Source organism: Aethalodelphis obliquidens, unplaced genomic scaffold, assembly GCF_003676395.1.
Source record: "Aethalodelphis obliquidens isolate GAN/ISIS:26980383/991018 unplaced genomic scaffold, ASM367639v1 scaffold23, whole genome shotgun sequence".
Classification (NCBI taxonomy): Eukaryota; Metazoa; Chordata; class Mammalia; order Artiodactyla; family Delphinidae; genus Aethalodelphis; species Aethalodelphis obliquidens.
This window is the reverse complement of record NW_020837967.1, coordinates 16,658,061-16,676,818: the sequence shown is the minus strand read 5'-3', so window position 1 is coordinate 16,676,818 and position 18,758 is coordinate 16,658,061. Positions and strand designations below refer to the sequence as shown.

Below are 18,758 nucleotides of genomic sequence, written 5' to 3'. Positions count from 1 at the left end.
TACTTGGTAATATGGTCTGTCAGGGCCTTTCATAGCATATTATAGGGCAGTAACCTTTTTGTCATGTCAAAGTTCTGCACTGTTGGCTCATTTAATTTCTTGTTTACAGGCAATTAGAAAAATATTTATTGGATTCTTACTATATGCCAGGCACTATGCTACACACTGGGCTGGGGGGACAAAGATGTATTAGACATAAGATAACACACATAAAGCACCTAGGATGTGTAATGTGGTATAGAGGATGGAAAACCACACAATAAATGTCAGCTCTTATTATCATTAAGCTGATCCTTCTGCTGTTGCTTAAAATAGTGAAACACAGGAACTCAACTATAAACCCAAATAGAATACAGTAATATTGTGGCAAAGAAATGAGAGTCATGATACTCTGTTTTTCTGTGATACTCATACTTTCGCGCTAAATGCATTAACAGTATTAATAAGAGAGATAATCTCCTTCCTCCCTTTCCTTTCTCTTTCCTCCTCCTCCCTGAAGTTCAGCACTCTGAATGCAGGACTCCATTTCTTAATGTTTGAGGGATGTCATCATAAGGCTCCTTCCAGAACTGAATCATGAATTCATTTTTCTCAAATACAAAGGGACGGAAATAAAATATGCTTTCCTAAGGAAGAACTGAAAATACGCCTAGTGATAAATAAATATGCCACTAAGATTTCCAAGATGAAAACAATGCCATTTACACATTACCTAAAAATTGCAGTTTGCCAGTGTTCAGCATCCAACTTTCACCTTCAATGTTCTATTTATCAATAAATAGAGTAGGACAGAGGAAGGTGAAATAAAATGGCAAAAGGTTGACCAAGTGAAGGGAAAAAGATTCCAGCACTACTCAACTCTTTCAAGAGCTGCCGAAAAGCCTGGGTTATTAAGTGTTTAATCCATTTTTGCAGCTTAAATTTTTAAATTAAAATTCTATCTGAGCTCATGTGACAGATAATTCAGTTTTAGCCCTGAAGATCTGTACTATCTGTCCACATAGATTAGAATAACTAGACAACTGTCAAATTTTCAATTTGCTTTATGATAGCAGAAATAGCTTAAGTAACTGAATAGCTGATACAATGACAGCCCTGAAGAGTACACGGATCCAAACACATCTGAATCTGAACTGAATAGGACTTGACAGGCGGTCTATCATCTGGAGTCACTGTTCTATCAGAGACAGTCATTTTGCCATGGAATGTACACTGTCTGGAGGGCAGACATGAAGCCAGATCGCTGTATACTGTGGAATAGTTATCACAAAGTCTGGGAAGTCTCTACCAATTATTTAGAATGTTGTAGTTTACGTCTCAGGACTCCCAACTTCAACTGCACTGAGATACTACCTGACTCTAGTGTGAAGTCCTGAACAAGGAAAATGAGAGAAATAGCCAAAAATGTCACATTCTCAGAGATGTCCCAAGTTCTCATTTTTGCCCTGACCACTGATTTCCATGTGACATTTATGGAAGAGAAGGCCTGGTACCTCCTTCCTTCCAATCACAACGAATGAAGTGGATTTGTTCTGACCTAAGTTCAACCCCTCCACTTACTCACTGGATCCAATATGCTTTGGTCTATTTAAGGGCTTCCCTAACGACAATATTCACTTCTCTTCTGCACCATTATTTTCCATCTCTATGGGGCCATCCATAGCCATGAAAACATGTTGTACTATTTCTCAGTAAAAATAGTCTCAGTTGCTCTACAACTTCCTCTAGTACCCGGACACTCTACTTCCTTACACTGCAAAAACTGCAGAAAAAATAGTTTCTACTTGCTGTCTCTATGTCACCTCATCCCTTCCCTCTTTGGAATCATAGTTAGGCTTTTATCATCCACCACCACACCAAAACTGGTCTTGTCAACACCACCTCAACATCACCAAATTCAGTAGGGATTCTCGTTCCCGATCTTACAAGACCAATCAGCAGCATCTGAAGGAACTGCCCACTCTCTCTTCTTTTTCTTGAAATGAAATGTGTACATTCAATTGATCTTTCTCCTACTTCCCTGCTAGGTCATTCCCAGTCTCTCTTGCTCAATCTTCTTCACCGCCAGACCTCTAGCCAACAGAGCATCTCAGGATATATATGTAATTATATATATGATTTTATATATAAACACAATAAATACCCATACCCATTTACCCACCCACTCAGTTTAACATTACTATCACCTTGAAGTCCCTTTACTCCCCTCTTCCTCTGTGATCTCAACCTCTTCCCTCACCTCTTCCAGGGAACCATCATCCTGGATTTTGCATTTGTCATTCTCCTGCTTTCTTACGGTTTACCTCATATGCTCATGTCACACACACACCTGCAAGCACGTGACTTCACTCTATATAAATGGAATAATACTTCTGCAATGTTACAGAATTTTTATTATGTATACTTAAGACAAACATTATGGGACTGACATTATTAATTACAAATATTTTAATAGGTGTAATGTATACAAGGGTATAATAAAATCAAGGAAGATGGGGAAACACTCGGTTTTAAATGCATTCTTTTACTGCAGATCTCAAAGCCTTTAATAAATAATGTTCACTATGACTTCTCAGATAGGAGCATTGGCCATGTGTACTTGACCTCTTCTTTTTTAGAGAATCTCTTACTTCAGAACATCTGATGAGATGCTATGATTTACAACAAAAGGTGAAATGGGCAGTTGTTTTGAGAGAATCCCGTATAAGCAGCAAAGCCTCTCATCCCTCCTCACAGAGAACGAGAGCACTTGTATGGGGGCTGCAGTGAGGTCACATCCAGCCCCCAATAGCACAACTGATTGTGTGAAGTGGACAAGACCATGGAGCAGACGAGTATTTTTTCCCATTTCTGTAAGCATGATGAAAAGCAGATGTTGGCGGCAGAAATGAATGTGTGAAGAATAAAGAAAGTCAAAGTGGGACTGAAAGTAATGTCTGGATTAGGGTGTCATCCGAACATGTCTATACGTGAATTAATCATATTATCTCCAAAGCTCAGAGGAGACATTCAAAATAAATCTCAATTTGGAAAACTCAAGGATAAACAAATCATGGAGACTACAGACATCTAATCATAAATGACATCTCCCTTAGATAATTTAAATATTTATGAAGGTCCACCAATAGTGATTAAATTTTCAGAAAATATGGTCTATTTTCCTCATATTATAGAAATTATAACATGAAGCAATATTCATATACCATATTCACAGCTTTTAGATAAATATATAATTAAAATAAATGTGTGGGCTTCCCTGGTGGCGCAGTGGTTGAGAGTCCGCCTGCCGATGCAGGGGATGCGGGTTCGTGCCCTGGTCCGGGAAGATCCCACATGCCGCGGAGTGGCTGGGCCCGTGAGCCATGGCCGCTGAGCGTGCCCGTCCGGAGCCTGTGCTCCGCAGCGGGAGAGGCCACAACGGTGAGAGGCCCGCGTACCGCAAAAATAAATAAGTAAATGTGTCAGGTGACACACTTGTCTGATATATTCTAGGAAAGTAATCTGCTCTTTCTCCTAAAAGTTCATATTGACCTCATTTAAATGGTCCAAAATTCTGGACCATTAAATGGTCCAATTTTGGACCATTAAATGGTCCAAAATAAAAGTCCAAATTCTTCCTTCAGTCACACTTATACTAGGATCTGTATATTGTGAGATGGGGCTTTTATTACCATGATTCCATGTTAGTATTATTTCTTTATGTTTTCCCTCTTTTGCTATTTTGTTTGAGTGACATATCTACTTTATTGAATTGTGACTCTTTAGTGACACTCTGTAGTCCCTGACATTCAAGGTGTGATTTGCTTTGTCTTCTTGTCATTTTTAAAAGAATACTTAATACCATTTTAAATAGTGTTTTTAAGTCTTCTACAATTTTTTCCCCGGAAACTAACTTGGAAGAGGAAACCATTTTTCAGGACACTTTGCTAATTCTGACTCTAACAACTTTTATTCTGCTTGTAGCTATTTTCCTAATTATCTCTCAGACCCAAGTGTCTTCATAGCTTCATATGTCAACTGTTCACAACTGAGACCCCAGAGATAAACTTGGACATCACAGTAGTGGCAGTCAGCTAATACAAATGTCTGACAATTCTGAGAACGTTTCCCACAGACTAAAGTTCTCTAAAACCACATGTTCACATATAACACCTAAAACCTAAAGTATAAATTTGTTAGCCATTTATTTACTGAAAATAACTTACCAAACTTCAGAAATAGCTAATTACTTATGTGTCTTGGGCCTGCACGGGAAAATTCAAGTGTATTTCTGTAAGCACGGGAGAAATAGTAACCACTGAAAAAGAGACAGAGTTTCTGCCATGTTTTTCCCATGGGTAAAGACATTAATCCACAAACTCTGGCAAGGGAATTAGAAATGAACTGATACTTCCATAATTTTTTACTAAAGAGCTAAAACAGGCTAGCTATGACATTGCTGCAGAGGTACAATTTCTTATCTTTCAACTGAAACCATCTGACTGTCAAATTCTCTGTCATTGCCAGAGCCGGCACCTCTCATCTGTTCCTTTGAAGGCATTCTCAGGATAATTTATTATGTTCTTAGTCTACTGCCAAATTGTGACATCCCTGCCTCCACATCATCACTGAATCTGTCTCCATTTGGTCCCATTAGAAATTCTCTGCAATTGGGGTGGTTTATTCTCACTTTAATGTCATAATTTTTTATTTAACTTCTTCCTGTTTATTCCAAAATAATGAGTTCCTTAACTTCCTTTCATGGAAGAGCTGACATCTAAGCAAAGGTTTAAGGAAGATGCAGGAGTTCGCCACAGAGATATGTGGGTTAAGAGTGCTCCAGGAAGAGGAGACAGCCAGTGCCAAGGCTGTAGGGTGGGTGCATGCCAGGCCTGCTCATGGAAGAGCAGTGCAGCCAGTATTGTTGCGGCAGAGTGAGAGAGGTGGAGTGCACTACAGTACAAGGTCCAAGAGGTAAAGAGGGGCCGGGTCATGAAAGACTTTGTGAGCAAGAAGTAAAGACTCTTTATTGTTGGTCTACATTCCTTTCCACCTCCCCATAGGGAAATCAGAGATAAAGACAGTGATCTAGAAGCAGAGAGACACAAAGATAAAGACAGAGGTAAACAGCCATACGTTCATATACATGTATGTGCATATGTGTAATGGCTTTAGTTAGAATTATATTGAAATTCAACACATTTTTAATGTGCTGTGATGGAAATAGATGCAACAGACATGGTCCTGCTCTTGAAAGATTTATAATTAAAAATATGATTATAACTAAAAATGTAAAAAATAACTTTTAAAAGGTATGAAAATCCATCATTAATGATACACGGAAAGAGCTGTACTCCATATGTTAATCAATAAAGAATGTCTGAAAAATATTCATTCATTCAAAAAATATTTGTTGACCACCCACTATGCTCCAGGCATTATTCCAGATGCTGAAATACAAGAGTGGACTTAAATTCTAGTGGAGGGAGACAGAAAATTAAAAAAAAAAAAAAAAATATATATATATATATATATATATATATATATGTAAGAAATAAAGATAATAGAACTTATATATAAAGTGATAAATTCTATGCAAAAAAAAATATATATATATGTTACCAGTGTGATCAGAAGTCCTCTGAGGAACAAGGCAGTCTGCAGTTTAAAGTAGGGTCTCAACAGGGTGAACTTCACCGAGAAGATATTTCAGCAAAGTTGTGAAGGAAGTGAGGCAGTTGTCACATAGATAAGACGAAGAAGTGTGTTCCAGGCAAAGGGAGTAGCTGGTGTAGGTCAGTAAGGTGGGAGTGTGCCTGGCCTGTCTGAGAACAAGGAAGAGCCCAGCGCTTACTCTGCTTCCAGAGTAAGAGGAAGAGATAGGTGAGCAGATTACATAGGCTTTTAAGTTTTTAAGTTTCATGCTGAATGAAACAGGGAGCCATTGCGGGGTTTTGAGCAGGAGTAGCTGACTTAGGTTTAAAAAGAAATTTCTGGCTGCTGTGTTGAGAACAGACTACAGGAGGACAAGAGTGGAGAGCTGGGAGGCTAGTTTAGAAAGGTCATTGCAATAATTTAATGCTCAACGATGGTGCCTCAGACCAGGGTGCTAACAGTGGAAGCAGTATGAAATGGCTGGGTCTGGATATGCTTTTAGGATAGAACCAACAGGATTATTTCATGATAAACTTGATACAGGATGCAAGAGATAAAGGGAAGTCAAGGATAAACCCAAGGTTTCTGTCTTGAGCAACTGGAAGGACGGAGCTGCTACCAACTGGAAGGGGCATTATGCTGGTAGAACAGGTCTGGTGGTGGTGATGAAATGAGGAATTAAGTGTTGGATGTATTAAGTCTGTGATGTCTACCAGACATCCAAGTAGAGATGTTGAATAGGTAGGTGCACGTACACGTCTGGAATTCAGGAAAGAGATTTAGGCTGGAGATATAAATTTATTTGGTTTTGGCATGTGGAGAGTATATTAAGCTATGAGGATAGATGAGAATCCCTAAGGGAGAAAAGAGAAGCCCCAAGAGTTAAAGTTGCACCAAAATGAAGAAATACACGTAGAGCTGTTACATTCCTAATCCAGAGCTCAGTCAGGAAGCAATCTGTTCATTGGAGAATGAATCTTAGGGCATAGGGGGCCAAAGGAGAACTGGGGAATTTTCCTGTAGAAACACAGCATCATCCCAGATTGGAGACAGATTTGGAGACAAGCCATCCTCGCTGATGGACCTAAGCAGCACACTAGCCACGGAAAAGAGCCAGAGCCAAAGTGGGGTGAAAGAAGAAGGTGCAGCCCCAAATTATGATACAGACTAACCACGGGGCTTTGTGTGATCTCAAAATGAAGAGGCGGCTTCACTCAACCTATTCCTCCTGCTGCTCTCCACCTAGTTCTTTATAAAACAGCTGGAAAAAAACTGCTTCATTCAAAAATGAAAAGCAGCAAATCAAAACCGCAATGAGCTACCACTTCATACCCATTAAAATGACTATTAAAAATAAACAAGAGAGGGTTTCCCTGGTGGTGCAGTGGTTGAGAGTCCGCCTGCCGATGCAGGGGACGCGGGTTCGTGCCCCAGTCCAGGAGGATCCCACATGCCGCGGAGCGGCTGGGCCTGTGAGCCATGGCTGCTGAGCCTACGCGTCTGGAGCCTGTGCTCCGCAATGGGAGAGGCCACAGCAGTGAGAGGCCTGTGTACCGCAAAAATAAATAAATAAATAAATAAACAAGAGAAAATAAAAAGTGTGATGTGGAGAAACTGGAACATTCGTGCATTGCTGGTGGGAATGTAAATTGCTATAGCCACTTTGGAAAATGGTTTGGCAGTTCCTCAAAAGTAAACAGAAAATGAGCACAGGATCCAGCAATTTTGCTCCTATACCCAAAAAACTGAAAGTAGGGACTCAGATACTTGTACACCAATATTCATAGCAGCTTAGGTGTAATGGCAAAACAGCGAAAACAACCCAAATGTCCACCAACTGACAAATGGTAAACAAAATGTGGTATATATATACAGTGGAATATTATTCAGCTATAAAAAGAAATGAAATTATGACACATGCCATAACCTGGATGAACCCTGAACACATTATGCTTAGGGAAATAAGCCAGGCGCAAAAAGACAAATAGTGTTATGATGCTACTCACGTGAAGCACCAAGAATAGGCAAATTCATAGAGACAGAAAGTAGAAAAGAGTTTACCAAGGGCTGGGGGTGAAGGAGGAATGAGAAGTTATTATTTAATGGATACAGTTTTAATTTGGGATGATGAAAAAGTTATAGAAATAGATAGTGATGATTGTACAACACTGTGAATGAACTTAATGTTACTGAAATGTACATTTAAAAATTATTAAAATGGTAAGTTTATGTATATTTTACCACAATAAAAAAAAATTATCCCAATGAAAAAGAAATAAAAATCAGAAAGGAAACAGCACAGACTCTGTTTAAATACTGGATGGAAAAGGCAGATGAAGAATGGATAACAGAAGTGACATTACCCAAGAAAACTGATGAAAGTTCAAATAAATAATTCTCATAGCCTCAAAAAAATTACAGGAAACATTTCCTCTGATAAAGAAGCTCAAAGAAAAAGAGAATAGAGATCAAAGAAGAGAAAAGAAAAACAGAAAGAGATAAAATCAGTCCAAAAAATGCCGGGGAAGGGGGAAATATGAAAATTAAATTAAATTAAAAACTTAAGAGAGGTTAAAGGAATATTGGAATCAACTCAAGCAGAACAAACACAATTGAGAATAGTGTGAAGATCATGGAATCTTGAGGGAAACACACAAAACAAAATAGAAAAGGACAAAGATACACTAATGACTAGAAACATAGATACAGAAGGAAAAGAAAATCCAATGTATACATAATTCAAGTTCCTGAAGAAGAAACAAAAAATTAAAAATATAATTTAAAACCATTCCAAGAATTAGAGTGGCCTTACATCTATATATTGAAAAGAAATACCATGATCCAAGAAAAAAAAAATAACAGGATGATAAATTTCAAGGTAACTCCTAGTTTGATCATTTAATTGCAAGACTAAAGAATGACTTATTGGCATCAAGGCAGAAATATCAAGTCATCCATTGGAGGGAGAAATCAGGCTATTTCAAGATCTGGAAATAGACAAAAGACAAAATTCTGAGCAATAGGAAGTGTCTTGAATTTTTTATAACCAGGGAATTTATTCTTCATGTTTAAGGACAATGGGTGGAGATTCTCAAGCATGTAAGAACTCAAGAACTACAGAACTCAATACTCCTGCATGAAAACCAAGGGCCAAATCAAAATAAAGAACTGAGGATTGAAGAAGTCAGGTTACAAAGATTAGCAGAAGACATTAAATATAGACCTAAGGTTGAACAACTATGTGAATTATAGTTTCAAAATTGCATACTATAAACATTAACAATTCAAAATTATTAACTAACAAAACTCAAAGAGTGGGAGAGTGGGAGGATGGGGCGAAAGAAACTGAGTTCAATTTCTTGCCTGTCAGCTGAATTCAAGTGATACTATCTAAAGTTGAAACACACAGCTAAGAAAAAAAAAATTAACCCAATTTAACTTTAGAAAGATCTTTTAGAATTAATAATCCTTGTTGTGAAGATTCATTTATCTAAACATCAGTAGTAACTTGTTTCACCTCAGTTTTTTAAATTAAAATAATAAAGATTACAATTAAAATTTTTGTTAAAAAAACCTCAAAGTAATCTTATCTGTGTCTCAATTTCCACCATCCATCCATTTTCTATTTCAATTTATATATGTGCATATACAGATGTCTAAAATGATCAAATGTATACAATGATTATTTCTGGATAATAACAACTTTTTGTTGATCTTTTCCTTGTATTTTTCCATTTTGTCCTAGTTTGTAAATAACAAATTATTATATTTCACAAAAACAACAAAGTATTTTTAAGAGGCATATAGTCGAATTGGTACTTATTTTAGTAAAGATGAAAACTGCTGTTTTTCACTGACAAACTAAGGGTCCAATTCTCAACTCTTTAAGGCTCGGTTTATTAAAAGTCTTTCAGCTAAAAGAAGATTATTAGTTACTTCCTGACACATCGCTGACCCAAGACTCTTCACCAAATGCGCTAGAATACTCACACTGGATAGCCTCCGTGCCTTTGCCTGTAGGCAACCACTGCCCCTACCCATCAAATCAGACTTCTGTCTGGAGGCTGGTAGGGGAGAGGAGCACAGGAAGGAGGGGAGAAGTGGAACTGCACAGAACCCCAGGGCATTTACAGCCATTCCTTCTATTCCTCTAAACTACACTAGAGAAGAGAACAAAGTGACTTGGCACCACATGCTTCCAACTCCCCTGAAGAGGCGGTCTAGTTCTCTGACATCTTTTGATTTCAATATTTTAGCCAATATTCCTGAAATCCTCTAGCTGTTTGTGGATTAAGAGTCTTCTATCCCCACAGGCTTTGAGCTATCTCAGCATGAAACAGCCATCCCCATGCTATCGTTTTCTCTGACAGTGTTGCTGTGCTCATGAGTCGTAACTTTCCTTCCGATTTCCTTTTTCCCTTTGGCTCTGGTACCAAGCCAAATGGATCTAAATGGCACTGAGTAAGATGTAGTCTAGATCAGTTTAAAGGATAGAATCTTAAGTCTTAAGGATAGAATCTTAGAGTTGAGGAGAAATCTCCTTACAAAATCTCCTAGGTAACTGAGGGTCCAGAAACACTGGCCTAGTTGTAACATTGGCCTAGTTGTAAAACTGGGAACTTTCTGCCCTACGTTTGTCACAATGGAAGTGAATCTGTCTCAGAACTGAATTGCTACCATTTCCCCCTAAAAAGCACCAGAGCTCCTTGGAGAAAAGGCTGATTCCAGGGCTGGGGTAGGGAGAGTACTTTCTGTTGAAATAGAAAGGAGGGAAGTGCTCAAAGAATGGCAAAATCATATCCAAAGAAGGCAGGAGCCAGCTTGAAGGGACTCTCACTGGCCAATTCTGGGTTAATTTGAGCATCAAAATAAAAAATAAGACAAACGGATTAAAAACTTGGCTGCTTCAACTATATTCTCAGGGTCTGATTCTCACCCTCCCTCCCCACTTTCAACTCTCTCTCCTTTATTTCCTGCCCTTTAAGCTCTACGCATGGAAGCAACCTGCTCCCGGTTTTTTCTCTGCTTCTGGAGGCTGCACATGCTCTACACTGGAGGAAAAGAGTCCAAGTTTTAGTTTTAGGCTTTGGGGGGACCATAGAGAAAGCAGTCTCTTAACTGAGTGAGGTTCTGTGGCACTGAAACTAACCTGACATGGTCTAATGGGATTGTTTATTAAGTTTGAAAGACAAAATTTCTATTTTTGTAGGTAAAACAATTGAATATCAGAAACTTCACATAGCTCAACAGCACGGTCCATCTGAGCTCACAGAAGTTTTACATCAAACTCCTTAGTGCCAAACCTAAAGCTATTTCAAATTGGTTCCCTGTTTTATCCTCTGTGCCTTTTATTTCCTTGGAGGCCTAATGAGGAAAGGTGACTGATGAAGGGGTAGAACACGAGCCTCCCTGATGACGCAGTTTAATGCCATCTGCATCTCACATCCATCCCCTCCATCAGAAGTACTGTCCTAGGGTGAAGAGAGTGCTGGACCAGGAAACCACAGACTAGAATCTAGTCCTGCCTTTCTCATCACCTCGCTGAGGAAAGTTGGAGGAGCTGAAATTTCTCGCAGCCTCTCTTCCTTCATTTGCAAAACAGAGGTTGAATCAAGACTAAGTTATGTCTGATGTCCCTTCCAGTACTAATATTTTGCAGCTCTTTTTTTTATAAGACTTGGGGTGGGCTGGGGCGGAGGGAACAACATGAAAATAAGTACCATATTTATACATGTACTGGTGTGCTGTATAGAAGGGCACATCCATCAATCAAATAGAGAATGAAGATTAAAGGGAAAAAATTTACTTTATTAGCTGAAACCGGTGGTTTGGTCAAGCTAGAAATAAACGTCTAGATTCCATATTACTTAATATGTTTTATTAATCCATAATATGTCGTTTTATGTGATTTAGCAAGAAAAATATACTTTAGTTGATTTTTTTAAAGCTCTTTTTTTCTTTCTTTTATAAATTGTATGAAAGTTGTTTTAGGTGATTATGAGGACTAATCGTTTGTTCACAAATGTGTGGACTTCAAATCATGAGTCTCTTTTGAGAATCTGTAAGAAAATGTTTTAAAAGCTTCAGCTCTCTGCTACCCAATTATAACAATGCTAAATTTAGTCAGATTTCGGTTTGTCCTTATCTAGACAATGATGATAATCTCTAATTTGGACTTTCCAATATAAGCATTGTTATGAAATCGTCTGTAGTCTAAGATTGCTTAGAAAAGGCAAAAATAACCTTAATTCTTGCAAATCTGTACAACAACATGCGGCATAAAAAGAAGAAAAGGCTCACTGCATAACAACTCAGTAGAACAGTGAATCCCCTCAAAGCGTCCTTCCATGGAGTTACCCAGCCCGAAAAACAACTCTACTTTGCTCAAGAACACTGTTTAAAACAACTGCAACCCCAAGTAAAAATTTTATAAGCAATTCCGGTACAGGCCACACAAGGAACAGAGAAAGTAAGATATTAATATTTAACAGATAAATATAGGTCACATTTACACCATCAAATAATTAGATCATTTGGCTATATTAGGTTTACTTAATCACCTTTATCATTTATTATAGAGGTCCTCCTTATAGCAAAAACTCTAGCCCAAAGTCATAAACTTCACTCTGCAACACCCAAGGAAGCCAATGAGCTCTGGTCTAATGACCAAGTTATTCTTCTTGTCAAGAATGCTCTATGCACATACACCCATGTGCATAAACATTCCCTATGTAGCCAAAGATTTTATTATCAATTTCTGAGACATCATCTTCCATTTTCTCACCTAAAATAAAATTACTTCCCTTTCCATACTCAATCAATAATATATTTTAATGTCTTTTCTCCTCCTGTATCTTATGCTACATCCAAATCTTCATTAAATGATTTGGCCCTTTCTGCCATCAGAGCATGAACACTAACTTATTTAAAAACCAAGGTATGCGGCATGAAATTGAGAGCTACACATTAATATTTCAAGCAGTTGCAGAAAGAATTTCTGTTATGAAAGATGAACTAGACAGCTAGTTAAACATGAAGTCAACATGATGAGGCATCCTTATGTTCCTGTTGGACAGAATTGCTTTGGTAAGTCTTCTTTTCTGTTTTTTTCCTCCCAGGCACAATAGAATTGTCAAGCAGAAGTGTTGTCTTTTATTCTTTCTAAATTTCCATTTCTCTCTCCTCTTTTTCTTTGTACTTGATATCATCACAAGTATAGGCCCATTAGGTGACTTTCAAGACTGGATCCCAGTCAATGAAAGGGTCTCTAATAACTGCTTTCAACATTTAGCAGCCTAACATTTACTATTCTTTCAAACGTCCTTCTTTTCTAGAATACCTCTTCTGTTTATGAGGCTTTAAAATTCTATAGCTTTTAGGCCATGCTCCTTATTATGGCCACTTGATTTGAATAAGTAAAAAATAAACCCAAATTTGCTAACACCTAAAAATAACATTAAAAAGTGTTTTAATGCCTAGCTGTATGCACTAAATAAAGTAGTATGAATAGGACTATCATTCTTGGTCTTCCACAATCCAGCAGATTCTTTGGAGGCTATTTCAATAGGACAATAGCCACTAGTTTAGGATACAGTTCTAAATGCATCCAAATATAACCTCATTCATTCATTCACTGCATATTTACTGTGCTTCAACTATGGTGACAGGTACTGGGCTAAGTGCTGCAGGTACAATAGTGAGCCACACAGAAACAGGCCATTGCTCTCCCTGAACTAGAGTCTGTGTGGGAGAGTGACACTAACCAAATAATTGCACTTTTGAATGCATACTTAGAGATAGGTGTGGTTAAGAAAGGGAGTCCATGAGAAGTTATTATAAGGAATTTGACTTAGTTTGCGGTCAAGGAAAGCTTTCCTGAAAAAGTGATATTTAAGTAGAAATCTAAACGATGACTAGTTGTTAATAGAAGAATTGGTGAGATGGGAATGAGGGTAAAGAAGAGAGGAGGATTCTTCAAAACTGAAGCAAAGCATGCAAAAAGGTCCTATGAGAAGAGGCACATTAGTTTCCTGTTGCTGCTGTAATATAGCACAAATTTAGTGGCTTAAAATAGCACAGATTTATTATCTTACAGTTCTGGAAGTAAGAAGTCCAAGATGGGTCTTATGGAACTAAAATCAAGGGGAGGGTCTGTTCCCTCACCATTACCAGCTCCTAGAGGCGCCTGCATTCCTTGGCTTGTGGCCCCTTCCTCCATCTTCAAAGCCAGCAGTAGCCAGTCCAATATTTTTCATGATGCTGTCTCTTTGACTCTCTCTTTTCTGTTTCTCTTTTTCACTTATGAAACTTGGGCCATTCAGATAATCCAGAATAATCTCCTTATTTTGAAGTCCTTAATTTAATCACATCTGCCAAGTTCCCTTTTCCATATAAGGTAACGTATTCACAGGTTCCAGGAATTAGGACTGTGGACATCTCTGGGGAGCCATTATTATACCTACCATGAGAGAGATCCTGTTTCATTTAAAAACTGAAAGAAGGTCAGGGTAGGTAGATGCAGAAAGTGAAGAGAAAAGTAGTATTGGATGAGGCTGGGGGGAAAGGGTGGGGTAAGGACCACACTTACATAACATAAACCATGTCAGGGTTTTGATCTTTATTCTAAGAACACTGAGAAGGTATAGAAGTGGTGAGAGGTTATATTTGATATTTTAAAATACCCCTCTGGCTACTGGGTAGAAAATATATTTTAAAATAGCAGAGGTTCACGAAAAAGATGATGGCAGAGCAAGAGAAGATATTCAGATGATTAAGATTATTACTCAGATTACTGAAGTCATTTCAGGCTTTCACGTTGTAACTGGGTGATTCTATGACTTTGGTTAAATACCTGCCTGGTAGTTCAACCAGGAAGATTAAATGTTACAATGTACAACATGCCATTTATACAGGAACAGTACCAGGCATGATAAACAGTCTTTGTATTATTATACCGCTTCTATTATTAATTTCTGTGTATAACTCTATGCTAGTAAATTAGAAAACTTAAGTAATATGGGTAATTGTATGGAAAAATAAAAATGATTATACCTAAATACATTTCTATCTTAAGGAGAAATATAAAATGTAATTCAAGAAGTAGAAAACCTGGGTAGATTAAGAACGCTTGTAAACAGTGAGTCAGGAAAGATGATCAGAAAATGAAGTAATGCAGGTGCAGGATCCAAATCATGTCGGGCCTTGAAGGCCATCCTAAGGATTCTGGCTTTTACCGTAAGTAAAATGAGAAACGTTTTCAGAGTTTTGAGGAGAGGAATGCCATGGTCTAACTTTGGCATTCTAACTGGTTGATATTTTGAAGATAGATCGTAGCGGGTAAGCATGGAGGAAGAGAATGCAGCAATAACTCAGAAGACAGTGACTGTGGTTTAGGCTAGGGCAGTAACAGTGAACTGGTGGGGAGTGGCTGGATCTTTGCTATGTTTTGAAGGTTTTCTGATGGATGTGAGAGAAAGAGAGTTGTTAAGGATGACTCCCAGGTGTGGGGCCTGAGTAACCAGAAGGCTGCAGTCGCCGTCAACGGAGACAGAGAGACGGGCTGACTTTGGGAGGTCAGTATCTCAGTTAGGAACATGACAGGGAATTCTACTGGACCTTCCAATGGAGTTGTCAGGTAAGCAGTTGAAAATGAGTTTGGAGCTTGGGGGAAAAGTCTAGGCTGGAGATATAAAGTAAGGAGTCATTGTCAATTCAACAACATTTAAAGCTTCTGAGGCTAGACGAGATCCCAAGGGAGAATGTAGACTAAGCAAAGCTACAAGGACTAGTCCTGAGACACTCAAGTAGTAAAAAGTGGGAAAGAAGATTAAGAATCAGCAAAGAAGGCTGAAATGGAGCAGTTAGTGAGGTAAGGGGAAAACCAAAAAGAATGTGGTGCCCTGGAAGGCCTACTTTTTCCTTCTCTAACATCTATTCATCTTTCAGATCTTGGTCAAGTGATATTTTATTCCCCAGACTTGGTTAGGCGTCTCTCCTAAGTGCCTCCACAGCATCCTGCTCTTCTACTCTTCCTAACTTTTGTCACATTATATTATAATTACCTGTACTTCCTCATCTCCTCTTCTAAGCTGTAACCTTCTTGAGAAGAGAAAGCAAGTTTCTCTCACTTACAGAGTACTCCCAGATTAGCAAAGTGCTTAACACACAAGAACTGCTGAATACAAGTGGTTGAATTGAATTAGTAGAATCAGTACTTATCTTCTGGTTACAGATATGTAACTAGTGCGACAGGAAGGTCTGTTATGATTCTCCACACCACTAGTACCACACACACATTTATTCTGCTTATTTGTCTACGTGACCATTTGGAAATTTTCAGCATTAACTACTTGGTGTGTCTCACGGTTCTGATTCAGGTAGAGGGGGAAGAAGAAGGAAACCAGTGTTTATATGTACATACCAAGCATGCCTTTCATATGTGAGCTCACTTAAGCAGTTAACACTTCTCACAAATTTGGGAAGAAAAGAATAATTAGCTCCATTTTACAAGAGGAAACCAAGGTTAGTTTAGAAATGCTAATCAGCTTGTCTTACCAATAGGTAAGAGCCAGGATTTAAATATCTGTAAAGCCCTTGTTTATATATCTACCATATATCTACATCTACATTTTATACAATATAGATATAGGTATACAAACTTGCATACAGATATAGAAATATATATAAGCATATATACATATAGTACATAGTATATATAATATAGTATACGTATATAGCAAAATAAAATGGCTATTTTAAACATGAAATTATAAAAATATGTTACTTACCGGAAAGTAGAGAAGCAGAGACCCAAAAAGGATTGTTTCCAACAGGATAAGGCCCGATGCCCTGATGCTCTAAAAACAACAACAAAAATAAAAATGTCAATGTAAATTGACATTTCTAGGCATGGAAGAATTTAAGCTCTTGTGACAATGCCTCAAGCAGAACAACATTCTTTGGTGGGGGGAAATAACCAGAAATTGGCTTATATTTCAGACCGGTGGACTTAACTGAAACATGCAATAAGACTGACTATAAAGGTGGTGGTAGACCTAATGATATTGCCAGTGGCTTCACAGAATTTTGTTGTCTAAAATTTGAATCACTGAACTGAGAACACTATTTAGAAGATCCTTCCAATCTAAGAAATTCACAGACACAGAAAGTCTTGCCTGTATTGCTGAAACATCAGCCACAAATGCATTTCTTTTTTTTTTCAAAAAGGATATTCTTTTAATTTGATTTTTTAATTGAAGTATAGGTGATTTACAATATTGTTAGTTTCGGGTGTACAGCAAAGTGATTCAGTTACATATATTTTCAGATTTTCCATTACAGGTTATTACAAGATAGTAACTATAGTTCCCTGTGTTACACAGTAAATCCTTGCTGCTTATCTATTTTATGTATAGTAGTATGTACCTGTTAACTCCATACTCCTAATTTATCTCTCCCCCTCCTCCCTTTCCCCCTTTGGTAACCATAAGTTTGTTTTCTATCTGTGAGTTTGTTTTGTACATAGATTCATTTGTATCACTTTTTAGATTCCACATATAAGTAATATCATGTATTTGTGTTTCCATGACTTACGCCACTTAGTATGATATTCTCTAGGTCCATCCATGTTGCTGCAAATGGCAACATTTCAATCTTTTTTATGGTCGAGTAATATTCCATTGTATATATACTACATCTTCTTAAACCAATTGTCTGTTGATGGGCACTTGGGTTGTTTCCATGTCTTGGCTATTGTAAATAGCGCTCCTATAAACATTGGGGTGCATATATCTTTTTGAATTAGTTTCTTTTCTGGATACATGTCCAGAAGTGGGATTGCTGGATCATGTGGTAGCTCTATTTTTAGTTTAAGGAAACTTGATACTGTTTTCCGTAGTGGCTGCATCAATTTATATTCCCACCAACAGTGTAGGAAGATTCCATTTTCTCCATACCCTCTCCAGCATTTGTTCCTTGTAGACTTTCTGATGATCGCCATTCTGACTAGTGTGAGGTGAGACTTCCACAAATGCATTTCTGAATGCTATCCCTAAGCCATTTCACAAATACCTGAGCAATGGTTTCAGTGGATAAAACAAAAATACGTACAAGGTCTTAGCAAATCAGTGGTACATCTCGCATCATGTCAAAACATCGTTCCCAAAACTCAGTAACAGAGCTTCACTATTTAAATAACATAAATCACATTTAAAAACAGAGGTATCTCACTTTATGAAATGCCTAAATTATTAACTCAAAATTCAAAAGAATAAGTTGATTTTCAAATAAGCTTCCTGATTATTTAAAGTTTGCTAAGCATAAATATATTCAATAATCTTAAGATATTTTGTTAGACTCAAAATAGTATTCTCTTCCCAAAGCAAAATGCTTAGAGCTGTGACAAGAAATGAAAGACCAAACTATCAATTTTATTTAGAATAATAAATTTTGCTTTGATGAGTTCAAATATCAATATAGAGTAAACATATCGGTTAAGAATACAAACACAAAAACAGGTCGTTCTAGAACACCTGTGTTTTCACTCAATGCAACGTAAAATGTATACACAAATTACACCTGATGTAAATATGATATCTTAACAGGGAAATACTTTTAAGTAGTTCAATTAATTTTGCAACCACAAAAAGGCAGTGAAATGCTAAACCACAAGTCCATTACATTAAAAACAAAAACAGTGTCAGATAACTGGACAGCCAGGGAAAATTCTAATTCCTCTTGAAAACACTGGGAGGACACAGAGGAATACTTTGTGTAATCCGTCAAAACAACTCAGGGTCTTCATTAATCTAAGAATTTGGGAACAGAGAAACAAGTTTAGTCAGTGAACAGACTTGATTATTCGAGTGGCTTCTCCCTTTTGGTCATTATTTTAGCTAGCAGATGCTCTTAGTGAAAAGAAAACTTCTATCAGCAAGACTTTAAATGGGTTTTGGCTGGCAGAATTTCCAACACGGCAAATTACATTCATACCTAATTATGAATACTCCATAGTTTAGTTTTTAAACTTTCTCCAAAATGACACTAATTTAGAGTGAGTCCAAAATATAATGCAAGACTGCTTATAAAAAAAAGTCTATGCAATATTGTTTGAAAACAAGGGATAT

At 37.6% G+C, this 18,758-nt stretch overlaps 1 protein-coding gene across 1 annotated transcript in view; it reads right to left on the bottom strand.

The window, feature by feature from the left end:
• The window catches only part of GPR158 (G protein-coupled receptor 158), a 323,232-nt gene that overhangs the window by 84,369 nt on the left and 220,105 nt on the right, over positions 1-18,758 (bottom strand). Inside the window, exon 5 of the mRNA XM_027121877.1 lies at positions 16,422-16,490. Coding sequence (XP_026977678.1) covers positions 16,422-16,490 — 69 coding nt within the window. The remainder of the gene's footprint in view (positions 1-16,421; positions 16,491-18,758) is intronic.